The sequence below is a fragment of the Sinocyclocheilus anshuiensis genome, unplaced genomic scaffold, assembly GCF_001515605.1.
Source record: "Sinocyclocheilus anshuiensis isolate Anshui unplaced genomic scaffold, SAMN03320099.WGS_v1.1 scaffold747, whole genome shotgun sequence".
Taxonomy (NCBI): domain Eukaryota; kingdom Metazoa; phylum Chordata; class Actinopteri; order Cypriniformes; family Cyprinidae; genus Sinocyclocheilus; species Sinocyclocheilus anshuiensis.
In genome coordinates this window covers 399,345-416,736 of record NW_015548225.1, presented here as the reverse complement: position 1 = coordinate 416,736, position 17,392 = coordinate 399,345, and the positions used below count along the sequence as shown (strand labels likewise).

The following is a 17,392-nucleotide window of genomic DNA, read 5'->3' as shown; positions in this document are numbered from 1 at the left end:
AAATGGCTAATATTCTAGTAATATGCATGCTAATAAGCAACTAGTTAAGAGACCCTAAAATAAAGTGTTACCTTGAGCTCTGCTTCTGTAGTTATTTTGGTGAAAGTAACTCAAAAGTAATACAGGAGTCATGTAACACATTACAATTTTGAGACCGTAATATTGTAAGGTAAGGAATTACTTTTAAATAACAGTAACAAGTAATCTATAATGTATTACAGTTTGGAAGTAACTTGCACAACACTGTCCGCGTCACCCTTTAGTGCCATTTTGGAGAGTATCACATACGTAAACAACGTATGCAACGTATGTATGTGGATACGTTGTTTACGCTTTGATCTGAATGTAAACAACGTATCCGTGTGCATACGTGAGTAATTAATGACAGAATTTTAATTGTTGGGTGAACTATCCCTTTAAGCAAGTATTATTTAAAGCAAAGAGAAAGGAAAACTTGAAATCGCATCATATGACCCCTTTAATTCCGAACATATCAATAAAAAATGTCACATATTCATAAGGAAGTGACACAACTTAAAATCAGTTTGGCTCTCTTGTGGTATGCAGATCACATGATTTGACAACTTTTTAATGCAGTGAGACCTTTATATCTTAATCAGGTGCATAATACAAATACAAACCAGTACATTTAAGGTGTTTCTCATATTTTTCAGTTGTGTCCATTGCAGTGCCTCTGCAGAGCCTGTTCTCACACTCATATAAATAAGAGTGACTGTGGAGGTGTGGTCTGATGCACAATTATGTTCGGCTTCTGGCTGCTGGAATGCAGTGTACGCGAGTGTTAGCGCGTCTGTCTCCAGAAGGAGTTCATCTAACACCCACATGACAAGAGCTGACACATCCCCTCACTTAGACCACCACTAGCAAAACAGTGTCCTAAAATCACACCCGGCACTGAGATCTGGCCTCACTACAACTGCCATCATGCCTCGTAATGCAGACTGATTTGTCTGTCTCACGGTAGAAGTGGATATTTGACTGCAAGTTTATAACAGTATTAATGATATGTATACATAATGAACAAGAGGGAGGGAAGGACTTTATGGAAGCACTAAAATATTCAGGTAACTGCAGAGATACATCCACTACTGTGTTTCAGCTCCTTGTCTGTTTTTAAAGCAATAGTTCACCTGAGAATTACAGTTTGGCTCATCCTCATCTGTTTCATTATCTTAATGTTTAAGCTTTTGCATAGTCAAAGTTAGTGCCTTAAGATTTTTCTGGGAATACAGAGTTAAAGTTTAGCCTACTCCTCATGCTAAGCTATCGTATAGTCACATCTTGTTTGTGTTATTCTGTCTAAAGACTCTTATTTTGACGTTTATTTGGTTCTGTGGTTTTTGTGTTTGTTTCCTGTTTCCTCAGTTCCCTTGGTTACTAAAACGCTTGGTTTGTTTCTGTAGTGAAAGATTGAGTTCACCTGTGTCTAGTTTAGTTTTTTGTTATTCCATGTTGCCTTTTTGTTGTCATTTGTTGTCTTTGCATTTGTTGTAAAGCTGTTGCGGTTTTCCCCCGAGTGGACTGCATTCTTTGTTTATTCATTCAAACATCTTCAACTAGATCCAAGCCTCAACTCTTCCCTTGTACAACTGTGACACAAAGGCCTACGACTTTTCATGGTGTTGTCCTTTATGAAGCTTGACAGTAGGCGTGAACAATATGTATTGTCTACGATACAAATGAAACTCAATTTGCAAAAAACAAAACAAACTTGAGATTGCATGCTTTCACTGTGGGATACAGAATGCAGTTAGATTGTCAAAATTTCAATATACAGTATGGTGGGTTTTTGTCCTTTATATTCCTGTGCGATATAGTTAAACAATATCACACAAGCACACATGCAGTTTTGTCCAAATAAGCATGATTGCAAAATGGGATATTGATTTTATTCAAGAATACAATATTGTAAGTTACATTTTAGACACCATTTTATGTCAAAATTGTCTGTTTACGCAAACAAAAATAGTTCCGAACAAAGCCGCAACAAAGCTGTCAAGTCTGTGCAACACACAGTAGGGTTTCGTTTCTGTAGGAATCTGCTTTTTTGAACGAATCAGTGATTCAGTGATCCATTTATAAGTCACTTGCTTCATTCTTGAAAGGGGTCATATGATGCTGCTAAAAAGAACATAATTTCATTAAAAATCGCATTTTCATAATTTCATATTGGTCGCATCACATGACTTTAATTTGGCAGAAAAAAAATGTATGTATTTATTTTTTTTATTTGTTTTGTTATTTTCTAAGAAATGATAATGAAATAAAAAAATAAAAAAATGAGCGTCATGTCACTGACTTGACTTGAATGGCCAAGCATTATAAATTTTTTTTAAATATTCAAATTAATAGACATTTTATTATTTTTTTCAGATTTCACCATGAGTGAGGAGACTGAAGTGTGGGTGTAGCTGTTCAGTGGAGCAAGATATCACAAGCACAGTGACTACACTCCCTCAAAATAGACGATGGGTGAAGCCGAAGATGAGAGGAACCAGGCAGGACGGCTATTTGAGAACTTTGTTCAGGCCACTGACTGTAAAAGCACCCTGCAGGCCTTTAATATTATGTGCAGTTACCTGGAGCTTGACCCTCTGGAGCACAGCACCTTCTACAGCGACCTGAAGAGCATGGTGACCTGCTGGAAAGCCAAAGCCCTTTGGAGCAAGCTGGACAAGAGAGCCAGCCACAAAGAGTACAAGAAAGGCAAAGCCTGCGAGGGCATTAAGGTAAGCTTGCAAAAAGCCAAGACAATAACAATACTGGAATATGTTATGACGTTTAAATGAGCTGGCAAACCTTTGTTGAGATCTTTATAAACCAAACATTTAGGTGGTTTATAGATTCCATCTAAGATTTGCCCTGATTTTGGGCTATGGTTTTTGTATGCTATGACATCATTATATATATAACATCATGGACACATGTTGTTCATTAGACGAGTGCTCTCTGACTCTTTTATTGTAGTTTAATTGTGGTGTGTGGTGAGGCAAACATCTACTATTGCTCATACTATAACACATACAGTAAGTCACACATACTGTAAGTCGCCCTGCGCCATTTGTGAACTGATAATGAATCATAATGAATTGTGTGGATTTTCTTATGACAAAATGATTTATTGTTGCCAGAACACCCCATCGCAACTGCAAAGCACCACCTTAGCATCCACCCAATCATTGTACTATCAAGGCATCAAGTTTAAAGGGATAATTCACCCAAAAATGCCATCATTTTCTCATCCTCATGTCACATAAGCTCAATATGCGAGTTTTACATGCAAGAACAAATCTCATTGGTTCGTGCACATCAAGCACAGACATTTCAGCTTATGTTTACCATATTAGATTCATAGAAATCAATAATTTTTCATCAGAAGACTTGGATTTGTATGGATTACTGGTAACACTTTAGTATAGGGACCAATTCTCACTATTAACTAGTTGCTTATTAGCATGCATATTATTAACATATTGGCTGTTTATTAGTGCTTATAAAGCACACATTCTGCATGACCATATTCTGCATCCCTAATCCTACCCAACACCTAAACTTAACAACTACCTTACTAACTATTAATAAGCAGCAGATTAGGAGTTTATTGAGGCAAACGTCAGAGTTAATGGTTTGTTAATAACGAGAATTGAACCTTAAAATAAAGTGTGGCTTGATTACTTTTACAATGTCTTTATTTGGTTTTTGAATTTTGGTTGTGTTGACTTTTGATGGATAGACAAAAATGAGAAAATATTAAAAATATGGATGAGTGGATGGATGGATTTTGTTTTTCTGAAGTTAAATAGATGTCTTTGGAAAGACATGAGGGTGAACAAATGCAGAATTTTCATTTTTGGAAGAACTATCCTTTTAACTTGAGTCATAATATCCCTATGCATAGCTGCAGATAATTTTTCATATGTTTCATACACAAAACGTACCTGACACTTAAGCTTATATATCGCAAAATTATAAAGATAGTACAAATTCCTGTACATTTCCAAACCTGTCTCTGTCTTGTTTATTATGAGAACTTCCCCCTTCACACACACACACACACACACACACACACACAATCCCCCCCTCTCACACACACACACACACACACACACACACACACACACACACACACACACACACACACTTTAAAAGGCAGCAAGGAATCAAGCTCAGCTTATTGTTAGTGAGTGTTTGAAGTGTTTCAAAGAGAGCATAATTTAACAAGTTCACTTAATACGCGCAATAAACGGCCCTCTAACGTCTCTGATGTAAAGGAGCGTAATTATGCAGCTCTTTTTAGAGTGTAATTTACCTCTTTGTAATAAAGATGGTAATTATATACAGTAGTCCTGACGAAGGGCTGTTCTGCACACTTTAATCAAAGCCAGAACAGTGTTGCCTAATGGCACTGGTTCAGACAAGCCAGGTATGCTGTAACTGCAAAATGGCTCATAGGAGTATTTAAATACACATATTAAGCATTGGACCCTTACTAGTTTGAATTTTTAGGGTTTCTTAAACACAACTTTTTCTCTGTTTCCATCGCCATTCATCAGACAAACAGCTTGTTGAATCTCAAACTCACGCCATTGGTTGAGTCAGAGGCTGACTTTCTGAACTGCTGAAACAGACAAAGCAATGTTTTGAAAGCAACAGAGAGTATCTTCTCTCATCTGGAAGCCAACCTTCAAATGGCTTACTTAGTTGATTCTGCACATTAAACAGGCATTGGAAAGGTGTTTTAACATCCTGATGAATAATAGACCATCTGCCCGTTCATCCTGTTGTGACTTGAGTTGAGTTGGGGGGGGAAAAAAAGGTGTGGTTTAGGAAGAGTGACACGATATCACTGCTCACCAGCCTACAACTGTCTGCCAGATTCACAGTCTGCCCAGGATATGAGCTCATTCTCTCTTTATCAACCAGCGGGACAGCTCAACTGCCTGTTTTATTGTTTTATACTGGCTTTATCACCATTGCAAAGAACACAGAGGCTTAATCTAAAAGTTTAGACATTCACTGCAAGCAAAATATGCTAAAATAATTTTTAAATTGTAATTCATGCAGTGATATTTGTTATTTCTGTATCATTCTTATTAACATATGTAAATTATGTTTATTGATTACTACACAGGCTTCAGGAATAGTTGATTCTGATTATACACAATTTTAGCTGTGCTAGTTTCATTTCTTTTTTTATTACTCTTTTTTTCTCACATATTTTTTTTATATTATTATATTTTAGAAGTAACAATAACTTGAAGGAAGTCTCTTGTGCTCACCAAGGCTGCATTTATTTGATCAAAAATATAGTAAAAACTAGCGCTGTCAAACGATTAATCGCGATTAATCGCATCCCAAAAAAAAGTTTTGTTTACATAATATATGTGTGTACTGTGTATATTTATTATGTATATATAAATACACACACATACAGTATACGTATATTTTGAAAATATTTACATTAATATATATTTATATTCATATAATTTATATTATATATAAATATATTTGATGTATAAACATAACATATTTTTCTGAAATATATGCACGTGTGTGTATTTATATATACATAATAAATATACACAGCACACACTCATATATTATGTAAACAAAACTTTTATTTTGGATGCGATTAATCGCGATTAATCGTTTGACAGCACTAGTAAAAACAGTAACATTATACATTTTTATTAAAATTTGAAACAATATTATTCTGTTTTAATATATTTTAAAATGTAATTTATTTCTGTGATGGCAAAGCTGAATTTTGAGCATCATTACTCCCACCTTCAGTGACACACAATCCTTTAGAAATCATCCTAAATTTGATGATGTGGTGTGCAAGAAACATTTCTTCTTATTATTAATGTTAAAAAAAGTTGTGTTGCTTAACATTTTTTTGTTAAAACTTTCAGGAAACTCGTAGATTCTTTTGATGAGCATTTATTTGAAATAGAAATCTTTTGCAATGATGTTAAAGTAATTACTATCATATTTGATCAGTTGCAGTTTTATTGAATAAAAGCAATAATTTCTTTAAAAAAATTGCATTTCCAAATATATATTAGTGTTTTTTAATGTTAGTTTGGTATGGCACAATGCAGTTTTATTAACACTTGATCTGTTTCACAGAATGACTCTTAAATGGATTCCCACATTGAGCAGCAGTTAAATAAAGTTGACACAAAAAGTGTCTTTTAAATTCTTCTCATACATTTTTGGGCTGTTTTTCAGGGGTGGTGTTGTGGTTTCACCACCGGATTTTGTGGTAAATACTTGGAGCCGTTCCTCAGTCTGAGCAGTGTGAGCTCCTGACCCAGATTCTGTGAGCTCATGCGAAGAGGCACTGTTTTCCACATTGGGAAAGTCAAGTTCTTCTCTTTGTGTATGTTTGAGCATGTGTGCAGTCTGCTAGACATATGCTTACAGCTGTGACTTTGTGACTCGTGACTACTTGGGCAATGTAAACAAATCATACAGTGGCATTATACGCTAACACTCATTACACTAGAGGTATCAGCCAATTCACCTGCCTTTTTTTATTCTCATACTGGCCTTAATGCTTGTGAATCTGGGCTGCTCTCCTGGTGGTCTGCTTCAGTCCATCGAGCAGCTTTCTCTAGTGGTGTGATGTCTAACTGAGCAAACTGCTGAAGCAAACTGTGATCACATTGTGTGCTAGAAGCAGGATAAGTATGTGTGTCTGGGTTTAAGTTATTGGTCCTGCAGTGAGGTGGTCTCTGGTCCACTGGGCTTTGTGTAAAGTGACTGTTGGTTCAACACATACCGTGGCTTTCACCAGGAAGTCTCATCTGGCATTATGCTGCCAGTTCCTGTCCTGCAGACTTTTCCACGAGATAAAAGAGGCTGAACCAGCATGAAGTGGCAGTGGTGTGATGCAATTTTAAAGCAGACGTTGGCCTGTACAGTGATTGGCTGGATTTTAAAAAGAGGACACACTAAAAATATTTTTTATTGCTCCGAGGTTGTTATTTTATAGATTAGGAAATTAAATATCCACAGTTATAATTAGTTATAATCTTTAATATAAAATATAATAACATAAATTAATATAAAATTAATTTTAATTTAATTAAAAAAATTATTTATAAAAAAGATCAATTTAAAAAGTAAAATAATATAATTTAATATAAAACTAATTTAATTATAATTAATTAGTATTATATTTGTCTTAGATTTTTCTACTAAAATTTGTATGATGATTATTGAGATACAATAATGGGTCGTTCACACACAGAACGTGCTTTTATGCCTAAAAACGCAAGATGCAGCGCTCAGGAATGGTTTTATAAAATGTGCAGCTTTTGCAAGAAACTTTAAATCTTTCTTGCTTTCTTTAGAGGTTTTTTCTGTCCATCAAGGTTTTTTCAGTTAAACCCACCTATATGGGTGGTGATTGTTAATTACTTATTGCATCTTTAATTAATTGTCCAGCTGATTCAGTTTAATGATGTGACGTCTCTGTTTTGTGCCCTGATCTCCTTAAATGTTTGTTAACCAGTGTTGGAATATTTAGCACTGAAGATAGTCCAGCCAGGACTGAAACGTTTGCTTTTTTTTGTGTCTGTTTGTGCAGAGTCATTTTTTTGTTTGTGCACTTTAGTTTTTGTTGTCACTTCTATGTAAATCTTCAGGAATAAACTCTTGTTCAGAGGACCTTGAACTTTGCATTTCGTTTGGTGTGCGGATTTTTTGCCTTAGCTTTTTGTATTTTTCTTTTATAAAAAGTGCAGCACAAAACGCGAGGGTCTTGAGACTTTGGTCTGGCAAATCTGTCATTTTTGAGATCTCTTCTGAAACGACTGAATTTTTTTCTCAAGTAAAAAAATTTGACAAACAGGAGGTGTTTGTCTCCATTTGCTCTCAATTTGATTTCATTAGGTAAATCCTGATTTCATTAGAAAATGTATTCGTATTTTAATCATTTGTTATTTTGTCTTTACTATGGGCAACCAAAAAAAAAAAGCATGATTTCGAGCACCCACTGATGGACAGGAAACAGCTCCATGCTGACTCAACAGGAAACTTCACCTCTGGACTACTGTTCTGCTCGGTTTCAGGGTGGAGATGAGCAGAAACAAAAGAGTTATAATTGTGTTCATATCTGCTCTGACTGATGGAGCGTTTCATTAGTCTGTGGGGATGGTAAATGGGGATGGAGTGGTTGCGTGGCTCTCTGTCTTTTCTGAACAGGCTGCCTTTGTTCATTCTCTGTGGCTTTTAGTTAAAGTGAAGTCAAACAGAAACTGTGCACCTGGCCTGTCAGTCTGTGCTAGTGGTAACTGGTCCATCCAGTGTAATCAAAAGCAGCAGTGCAGAGACAGACCTGTCCAGACAGTGCAGTGGCCACCTGCGTCTGCCAGCCTCATACCTGCAGCAGTGATGAATAACAGATCTCCCCTCAGGCATTTAATACTTGCTTGTTTTCTCTGTATGCATTCCTCCAACCGCAATATCCTCTCCATTACTGCTATGCACTGCTATTGATACTTTCAGCACCATTACTCACAAACACACTCCAGTTAATACCAGCAATCTTGTTACGTCAAATACACAATTTATATTGATTATTTCAACCCTTTTACTCACAAATGCACAAAAACACTCCTGCTGATACTTTTAATCTTGTTACTTAAAAATACTCAATTGCTGTTGATATTTTCAACTCTGTTACTCAGAAAACACACAGTCAATATTGATACTTACAACCCTGTTATTCACAAATACGCAAACACACTTTTGTTAATACCTGCAATCATGTTACTTCAAATACACAATTTCTATTGATTCTTTCAACTCTGTTATACTCACAAATTCACAAAAACATTCCTACTGATACGTTTAATTTTGTTACTAAAAAATACACAATTGCTGTTGATTTTTTCAACTCTGTTACTCAAAATAGACACGGAGTCTATATTAATACTTTCAACCCTGTTATTCACAAATACACAATCACATTTTTGTTGATGCCTGCAATCTTGTTACTAAAATACACAATTTCTACTGATACTCAGTTACTCAAAAATAATGGGTCGTTCACACACAGAACGTGCTTTTATGCCTAAAAACGCAAGATGCAGCGCTCAGGAATGGTTTTATAAAATGTGCAGCTTTTGCAAGAAACTTTAAATCTTTCTTGCTTTCTTTAGAGGTTTTTTCTGTCCATCAAGGTTTTTTCAGTTAAACCCACCTATATGGGTGGTGATTGTTAATTACTTATTGCATCTTTAATTAATTGTCCAGCTGATTCAGTTTAATGATGTGACGTCTCTGTTTTGTGCCCTGATCTCCTTAAATGTTTGTTAACCAGTGTTGGAATATTTAGCACTGAAGATAGTCCAGCCAGGACTGAAACGTTTGCTTTTTTTTGTGTCTGTTTGTGCAGAGTCATTTTTTTGTTTGTGCACTTTAGTTTTTGTTGTCACTTCTATGTAAATCTTCAGGAATAAACTCTTGTTCAGAGGACCTTGAACTTTGCATTTCGTTTGGTGTGCGGATTTTTTGCCTTAGCTTTTTGTATTTTTCTTTTATAAAAAGTGCAGCACAAAACGCGAGGGTCTTGAGACTTTGGTCTGGCAAATCTGTCATTTTTGAGATCTCTTCTGAAACGACTGAATTTTTTTCTCAAGTAAAAAAATTTGACAAACAGGAGGTGTTTGTCTCCATTTGCTCTCAATTTGATTTCATTAGGTAAATCCTGATTTCATTAGAAAATGTATTCGTATTTTAATCATTTGTTATTTTGTCTTTACTATGGGCAACCAAAAAAAAAAAGCATGATTTCGAGCACCCACTGATGGACAGGAAACAGCTCCATGCTGACTCAACAGGAAACTTCACCTCTGGACTACTGTTCTGCTCGGTTTCAGGGTGGAGATGAGCAGAAACAAAAGAGTTATCATTGTGTTCATATCTGCTCTGACTGATGGAGCGTTTCATTAGTCTGTGGGGATGGTAAATGGGGATGGAATGGTTGCGTGGCTCTTTTCTGAATAGGCTGCCTTTGTTCATTCTCTGTGGCTTTTAGTTAAGGTAAAGTCAAGCAGAAACTGTGCACCTGGCCTGTCAGTCTGTTCTGGTGGTAACTGGTCCATCCAGTGTAATCAAAAGCAGCAGTGCAGAGACAGACCTGTCCAGACAGTGCAGTGGCCACCTGCGTCTGCCAGCCTCATACCTGCAGCAGTGATGAATAACAGATCTCCCCTCAGGCATTTAATACTTGCTTGTTTTCTCTGTATGCATTCCTCCAACCGCAATATCCTCTCCATTACTGCTACGCACTACTTTCAGCACTTTCAGCACCATTACTCACAAACACACTCCAGTTAATACCAGCAATCTTGTTACGTCAATTATATTGATTATATTGATTATTTCAACCCTTTTACTCACAAATGCACAAAAACACTCCTGCTGATACTTTTAATCTTGTTACTTAAAAATACTCAATTGCTGTTGATATTTTCAACTCTGTTACTCAGAAAACACACAGTCAATATTGATACTTACAACCCTGTTATTCACAAATACGCAAACACACTTTTGTTAATACCTGCAATCATGTTACTTCAAATACACAATTTCTATTGATTCTTTCAACTCTGTTATACTCACAAATTCACAAAAACATTCCTACTGATACGTTTAATTTTGTTACTAAAAAATACACAATTGCTGTTGATTTTTTCAACTCTGTTACTCAAAATAGACACGGAGTCTATATTAATACTTTCAACCCTGTTATTCACAAATACACAATCACATTTTTGTTGATGCCTGCAATCTTGTTACTAAAATACACAATTTCTACTGATACTCAGTTACTCAAAAACACACACACACACACACACACACACACACACACACACAGATTCATATTGAAACATTCAACCCTGTTATTCAAAAATACACACATGGAGGCCTATTGGTACATTCAACCCTGTTACATTAAAATAAACATTTTGTCGACTTCTTTTGATACTATTAACCCCGTTGCTCAACAGTACATACACATTCCTATTGGCACTGTCAACCCTGTTATTCACACACACAAATATATTAGTAAGAAACAGGTTTGAAACACACACTAAGCATAGAATGTCTAAGTCTCTGTCTTATTTTTTATTAATGAAAGCTGAAGGCCTTTTAATGAAATTATCTGTGTTTCTAGCAGGCTGAGATCTGTAAATAGCCACAACTGACACAGTGCCAGGGACAACTATCCACACAGGCATTGAGGTCTACATAAACATGATAAGATGCAGGATCAGGAGGGGCTGAAACCTGAGCGTATCACAATATTGATCACAGCACAGGCTGAGAGTTTTTGCTGTATGCACACTGTGACAGGAAGCGCTAGCTGCCCTCATTGCTGCTTTCTTATTTTGAGGTCAATTAACCATCCTGAAATTGGCCATGTGTGTGGGAAATCATAGGAGGGGAAGGAAATGAATAGATCAAGTAGAAAAAAGTCACATTGTACCATCTGGGCTGAAAATGAGCTAAAGCTTTGCATGATGTGAGTCCAATACGTGGCTCTCTTCTGTGACTCAAGAATAGATTTGTGTAAAGATCATCTCTCCACATAAAAAGTGATCTCTCATCACTAAACCAGAGAGGATGAAGTCATACCCACAGCAGGCATTCTCAGACACGTCCCGGAACCTGACGTCTTGACTTCATGCATTCATACAAGCCTGATGCATGAATCATGCCTTTGATATGACAGGACTGTAATTATGAATTAATGCTGATGAAATCACACACGCGCCTCCAGTTATTGGCACCAGTTGTTGTGATGTGGTGCTTGGATAAACATTTGCGTTAGTGCTTACTTTTCTTTGAGCTTGTCTGCTAAGATTTTCTGGTTTCTAGGATACTTCCTGAAAGAATGGGCAATAACTGTTTGCTCACCACAGAGTAAAATAGGCTCCTTGAATTTCAATAAAGAAAAATATACAAGGTATTATAAAATGCACAGAGGTCCTAGAGAGGAAGCGATGTCTTAGACATCTGTATTGCCTTCTTTTATGTCTATTTGTGGAATTTAAAAAGCAATGAAAACAAAAGTCACCCAATTGTTCTGTACTTTCTCTGTTTTTTAAATGAAAATATTGACCTTGGTTAAATTCTTACCCTGCTGATTCTCTGAATTTCTGATTGTAACTTTCAGTGCTTGATAATTGGAGGGGGCCCCTGCGGCTTGCGGACTGCCATCGAGTTAGCTTTCCTCGGAGCCAAAGTGGTGGTAATAGAGAAGAGAGATACATTCTCAAGGAACAACGTCCTACATCTCTGGCCCTACACCATTCATGACCTCAGGGCCTTAGGAGCCAAGAAGTTCTATGGAAAGTTCTGTGCTGGAGCAATAGACCACATCAGTGAGTTCTGAAACAACTTATCATTCTCTGCATATTATAAGCAACCTATCATAACTTCCTTGTTTAAAGCAGTAGTAATTTTTTAGTTCCTCTTCTCATTCTTTTGATAGCCCTTCTTTTTTCTATATATGCAGTATATGTTACCTTTGTTGTGTTTATCTACAGTGATATATCACCCAAAAATCTACATTGTAAACCCTAATAAGTTGAGTCTACTCAAATCATTTGAGAAAACTCATTCACGCAGTATAGTTATCATAATTAACTAAAACTAAAAGCATATTTGTTAATTGAAATAAAGATGAAATAAAACTAATTTTGAGTTGCCAATTAATTTAAATACATTTAAATAAATTTACAGCACTAAAATTACTAACCGGAATGAGAAATAAACTAAATTACTAAAATGACTAATAATAAATAACAAAAATAACTAAATAAATTAAACCATAAATAAATAAATAAATGACAAATCATTACATTTTTACTAGAAATAATTGTTAGAAATTATATATATATATATTTGTTTCCAACAATTTATTTGTTTCATATTCAATTATATTAAATTATATATATATATATATATATATATATGTCTTTTTAGGAGCTTGACGCTCCCAGTACCTATCCATTTTCATTGTATGGAAAAGAGACAATGATAGAATTTCCATTTTTGGATAAACTATCCAAAAGATGAAGCACTAAGTGAAAATACTATCCTGCCACTCTAATGACGATATTTCTGTTCTCACATCTGTTAGTTCTACTGGTTGGTGTTTTTATAAGTGAGGCAGTGTTAGCGTGACTGTGAGGCTAATGGTTCTTGCTCTGGCTGGCTTTGGCAGGTATTCGGCAGCTCCAGCTCATGCTCCTGAAGATCGCTCTGCTTCTGGGTGTGGAGTTTCACGTAAATGTGGAGTTCGTCAAGCTGGTGGAGCCTCCAGAGGACCAGGAGAATGAGGGTGAGACTGACGGCCCCAGATGCAGACTAGACGTCAGTCGAAAGTTTGGACACACCTACTCAATGTTTATTATTGCTACTTCTAGAATAGTAAACATTTACATTTGGCAGACGCTTTTATTCAAAAGTGTCTTACATTGCATTCAAAGTACACATTTTACATTTTTATCAGTTCTTGTTTATCCAGTTTCCCTGGGAACTGAACCCATGACCTTCGTGTTGCTAGCGCCATGCTTTGCTGTTTTTGGCTACTGAAAAGAAGATAATACTATAAAAACCAACACAGATGGTAATATATGGTTATGTAGCCATCACGACATGTTATTTTATATATTTGCTTCTTCAAAGTAGCTGCCCTTTGTTTGGATAATACTTTGATTACTTAGCTTAATATCCCATAGTTTTATTAGACACCACATAAGCTTGAGTATTGAAATGTTAATCTATACTCATCTTGATGAATCTGGGTTCTTTTGATTTTGCTGTCTCTGTATTACAACATTTTCTTTGGAGCAGTTTAAGGTTTTCTGGGCTGGGCTGTCATTACCAGGAAGATGAAGGGATGGAGTGCTTCCTGCCTCACTATAATAGCTGTTTCCATGACAACCAAACAACACCTGCAGAGTTGTTAATGCAACTTTAATGGCCATGAAAAAGTGTTCAGATGCACTTCACTCTCCCCTCCCGTATCCAAATGTCATTTTATGACTACATAGCATGCACAACGTTCACCCATTACACACCGCTCTGCTATCTCGTTTCACAAGGTTTTTAAAGATCAGAGAAATTAAGAAACTGATTAACTGATGAACACAACTCAAAGGTCCAAGGAGTGTGTTTCCATATGTGACCACTTTGGTCATCTATAGTAGAACAACATTGCGTAAGCTTCTCCCCTAGACTTCTAGACCATTAGCAATCTATCTTTCTCCCTTCAACAGAAATGACAGCAGGCACATAAAAACAAAAGTGCTTTCTAAATTAAGAATGTGTGCTTGCTGTGACCCTGTGCTATGGCCTTGAGTGAGACTCATGATCCTGGATATAGTTCAGTTGGATCTCAAGTTCTCCACTTGTGTTAAACAGTTTTGGTTTATTTTGCTTTTAAGTTGTACTCTAAACGTTTGACACTGATGGTTGGCTATTATTAATAATAGCTGAATGACTTGCTGTGACTGTATGTTTCTGGAATGCATAGTGTTCTTGGCACGATTGCATAATGCATACACGTGTAACATTACCTAGTCTTGTTGAAATATGTAGCTGTTAGAAAAAAAATGTTTTCATTTAACAGATTATTTCCATTTTAAACAACCTGCGTTTCACTTACAGCAAGAACAGTTTGTCAGAAGTGAACTTGGGTCAAGTGTCTTGAAATATTTTGATATGTGTATTTATTGTCTTATCGCTCCACCCAGCTCCTGTCCTCCCTACAGGAAAAAATATTGCTCAGATGTTGCTTGGGAGATTTAATGAGTTCCCAGTTATGTATCAACTCTCAGATGCTTCTGAAATTCCTTAGGAGAAATAAAAATAGAAACAACAGAGTCAATTGTTGGCATGCTGTAAAAATATAGAGCTATAAAATGAATGTGGATAACAACTCAGTTAATTACGTTTTTGGAGTTTGAGTCATTATTAAGATCTCTTCTTAAACTCAAGAGTAAACATATGTAGATTACTAGAGTTGTTTTCTTAGTAGAATCATCTGAAACATGTCTAATTTTATTTCTCCTAACCAATGAGTCAACGCCTGGCATGTAGTAAGAGTACAGAGCTATGAAATTAAAGTGGTAGCAACTCAGATAATTAAGTCTTTGGCAAGTTATATGAGAAATGTTTGTGTTCAAATTTAAAACTCAGATGTCTTCACAATTTGACATAATGCCAAATCTGAGCACAGTTTGAGACACTGTTGAGATCTCTTCTGAAACTCAAAAAGAAAAACGAACAGATTAGTAGGGTCATTTTCTCAGTAGAAACATTTGACAAGCATGACAAGTCTGTTTTTATTTCTCCTAACAAATGAGTCAATTGTTGACATGCGATAAAAGTATAAATATATTACATTAATGTGAAAAGTAACTCAGATAATTCTTTGGAGAGTTTGATGAGAAGTGTTTAAGTTCATAATCAAGATTTAGACCTGCAGACTTTTGACAAATTGCCAAATCTGAGCACAGTTTGAGACATTGTTTAGATCTTCTCTGAAACTCAAAAGTAATCATATGTAGATTACTAGAGTTGTTTTCTTAGCAGAATCACCTGAAAAGCAAGATATGTCTATTTGTATTTCTCCTAACAAAGAAGTCAATGCCTGGCATGCAGTAAGAGTACAGAGCTATGGAATTAAATTGGTAGCAGCTCAGATATTTAAGTCTTTTAAGTTCATATTTAAAACTCAGACTTTTGCAGAATTTGACATAATGCCAAATCTGAGCACAGTTTGAGACACTGTTGAGATATTCTCTGAAACTCAAGAGTACTAGTGTCATATTCTCAGTAGAAACATCTGAAAATCTCATTGTTCTCTTGGAGATCTCAATTGTGATTTGTCACTTTTGCAGCTGAATGATTGTGTTTGTTTCTGCAGGGCCGGGTTGGAGGGCAGAGATCCGGCCTGCGGATCACCCTGTGGCCGACTTCGACTTTGATGTGGTGGTGGGAGCTGATGGGAGACGAAACTCTTTAGAAGGTATGAGCTCAAATGGGTGAAGATGATGTAATCGCTGCTCATGAGAAATAAAATGTAAAATCTGCCATGCTGAATTACATATATCATGTGGACTAAAATAAACACACATGCAACCCTCTGTTTGCACAGTAACTAAGAGGCTATAATAATCTTTGCTCTATGATTACAAACTGTTCTAGCAGTTACTAAAATTGTACCTGCCTAAAATATGATAGCATGTACATGAAAATAGCATGTCATATGGTCCTTCAAATAATGTAATAGCATACTTCTCAACAAGCCACACAATTTGAGGTATCATTCACGTCTGGGGCACAAACTATGAATTTGAGCAAAATGGCAAATGTAGAAATAGTTAACCCAAAAAATGAAAATGTACTGAAAATCTACTCACCCTCAGGCCATCCAAGATTTAGATCAGTTTGTTTCTTCATCTGAACAGATTTGGGGAAATTGAGCATTATATCACTTGCTCATCAATGAATCATCTGCAGTGAATGGGTGCCGTCAGAATGAGAGTCCAAACAGCTGCTAAAAACATCACTATAGTCCACAAGTAATCCATACAGCTTTTCACTTTACAAGACACACTGATAATGCACTGGAGTTGTTTGGATTACTTGTGGATTATTGTGATGATTTTATCAGCTGTTTGGAATCTCACTCTGATGGCACCCATTCACTGAAGAACATCTATTGGTAAAGAAGTGATCCAAACTTCCAAATCTGTTCCGGTGATGAAACAAACTCATCTGCATCTTGAATGGTACATTTTGAGCAAATTTTCATTTTTGGGTGAACTATTCCTTTATTAAACAGCACTAATAAAACTTCTTCAGATATAATCCAAAACCTCTCTTTGTTACACTCTTTCTATGATTAAAACAACCTCAGCAACTCAAGCCCATGCTCTTGGCCGAAGTCCCTAGAATGCATTGTTTCATCCAAGAAGGTTATTAAGCCTTAAAATCAAGTTCTGCTGTGTAAAGCGATACTGCATGATGTCACCAGCCGCCCAACGGTTACATATGAGATCAGCGAGTCAAAATGTGCTCTTGAGGAGCTCTCAGGGTATCTTAACACTTTTCAGCTGATGATGTGTGTCCGTTGGACTCTGTTTTCCAGGTTCGTCATCTTTTCGCTTATCCCTAATCAGATGCTTTTTCCAAAAAAGGCCATTTGTGGGGCCTTCCAAGCTATGAGATGTTAGCTCATTGCCCAATTATGAGTAACTTCAGGGAAAAAGAAACCCAGCTTGTTTTGGACATTAAGTGAGCTAGTTCAGGACATCTAGGGAAAGTTAAATTTATC

The 17,392-nt window shown here is 36.2% G+C and overlaps 1 protein-coding gene across 5 annotated transcripts in view; it reads left to right on the top strand.

Annotated features, from left to right (window-relative positions):
* mical2a (microtubule associated monooxygenase, calponin and LIM domain containing 2a) overlaps positions 1–17,392 on the top strand; it is a 75,159-nt gene that overhangs the window by 18,185 nt on the left and 39,582 nt on the right. For all 5 annotated transcript variants that reach the window (XM_016441390.1, XM_016441389.1, XM_016441388.1 and 2 more), the window contains exons 2-5: positions 2,395–2,750; positions 12,218–12,425; positions 13,271–13,387; positions 15,980–16,081. In XM_016441390.1, the coding sequence (XP_016296876.1) occupies positions 2,490–2,750; positions 12,218–12,425; positions 13,271–13,387; positions 15,980–16,081 (688 nt within the window). In that variant the 5' untranslated portion in view covers positions 2,395–2,489. The remainder of the gene's footprint in view (positions 1–2,394; positions 2,751–12,217; positions 12,426–13,270; positions 13,388–15,979; positions 16,082–17,392) is intronic.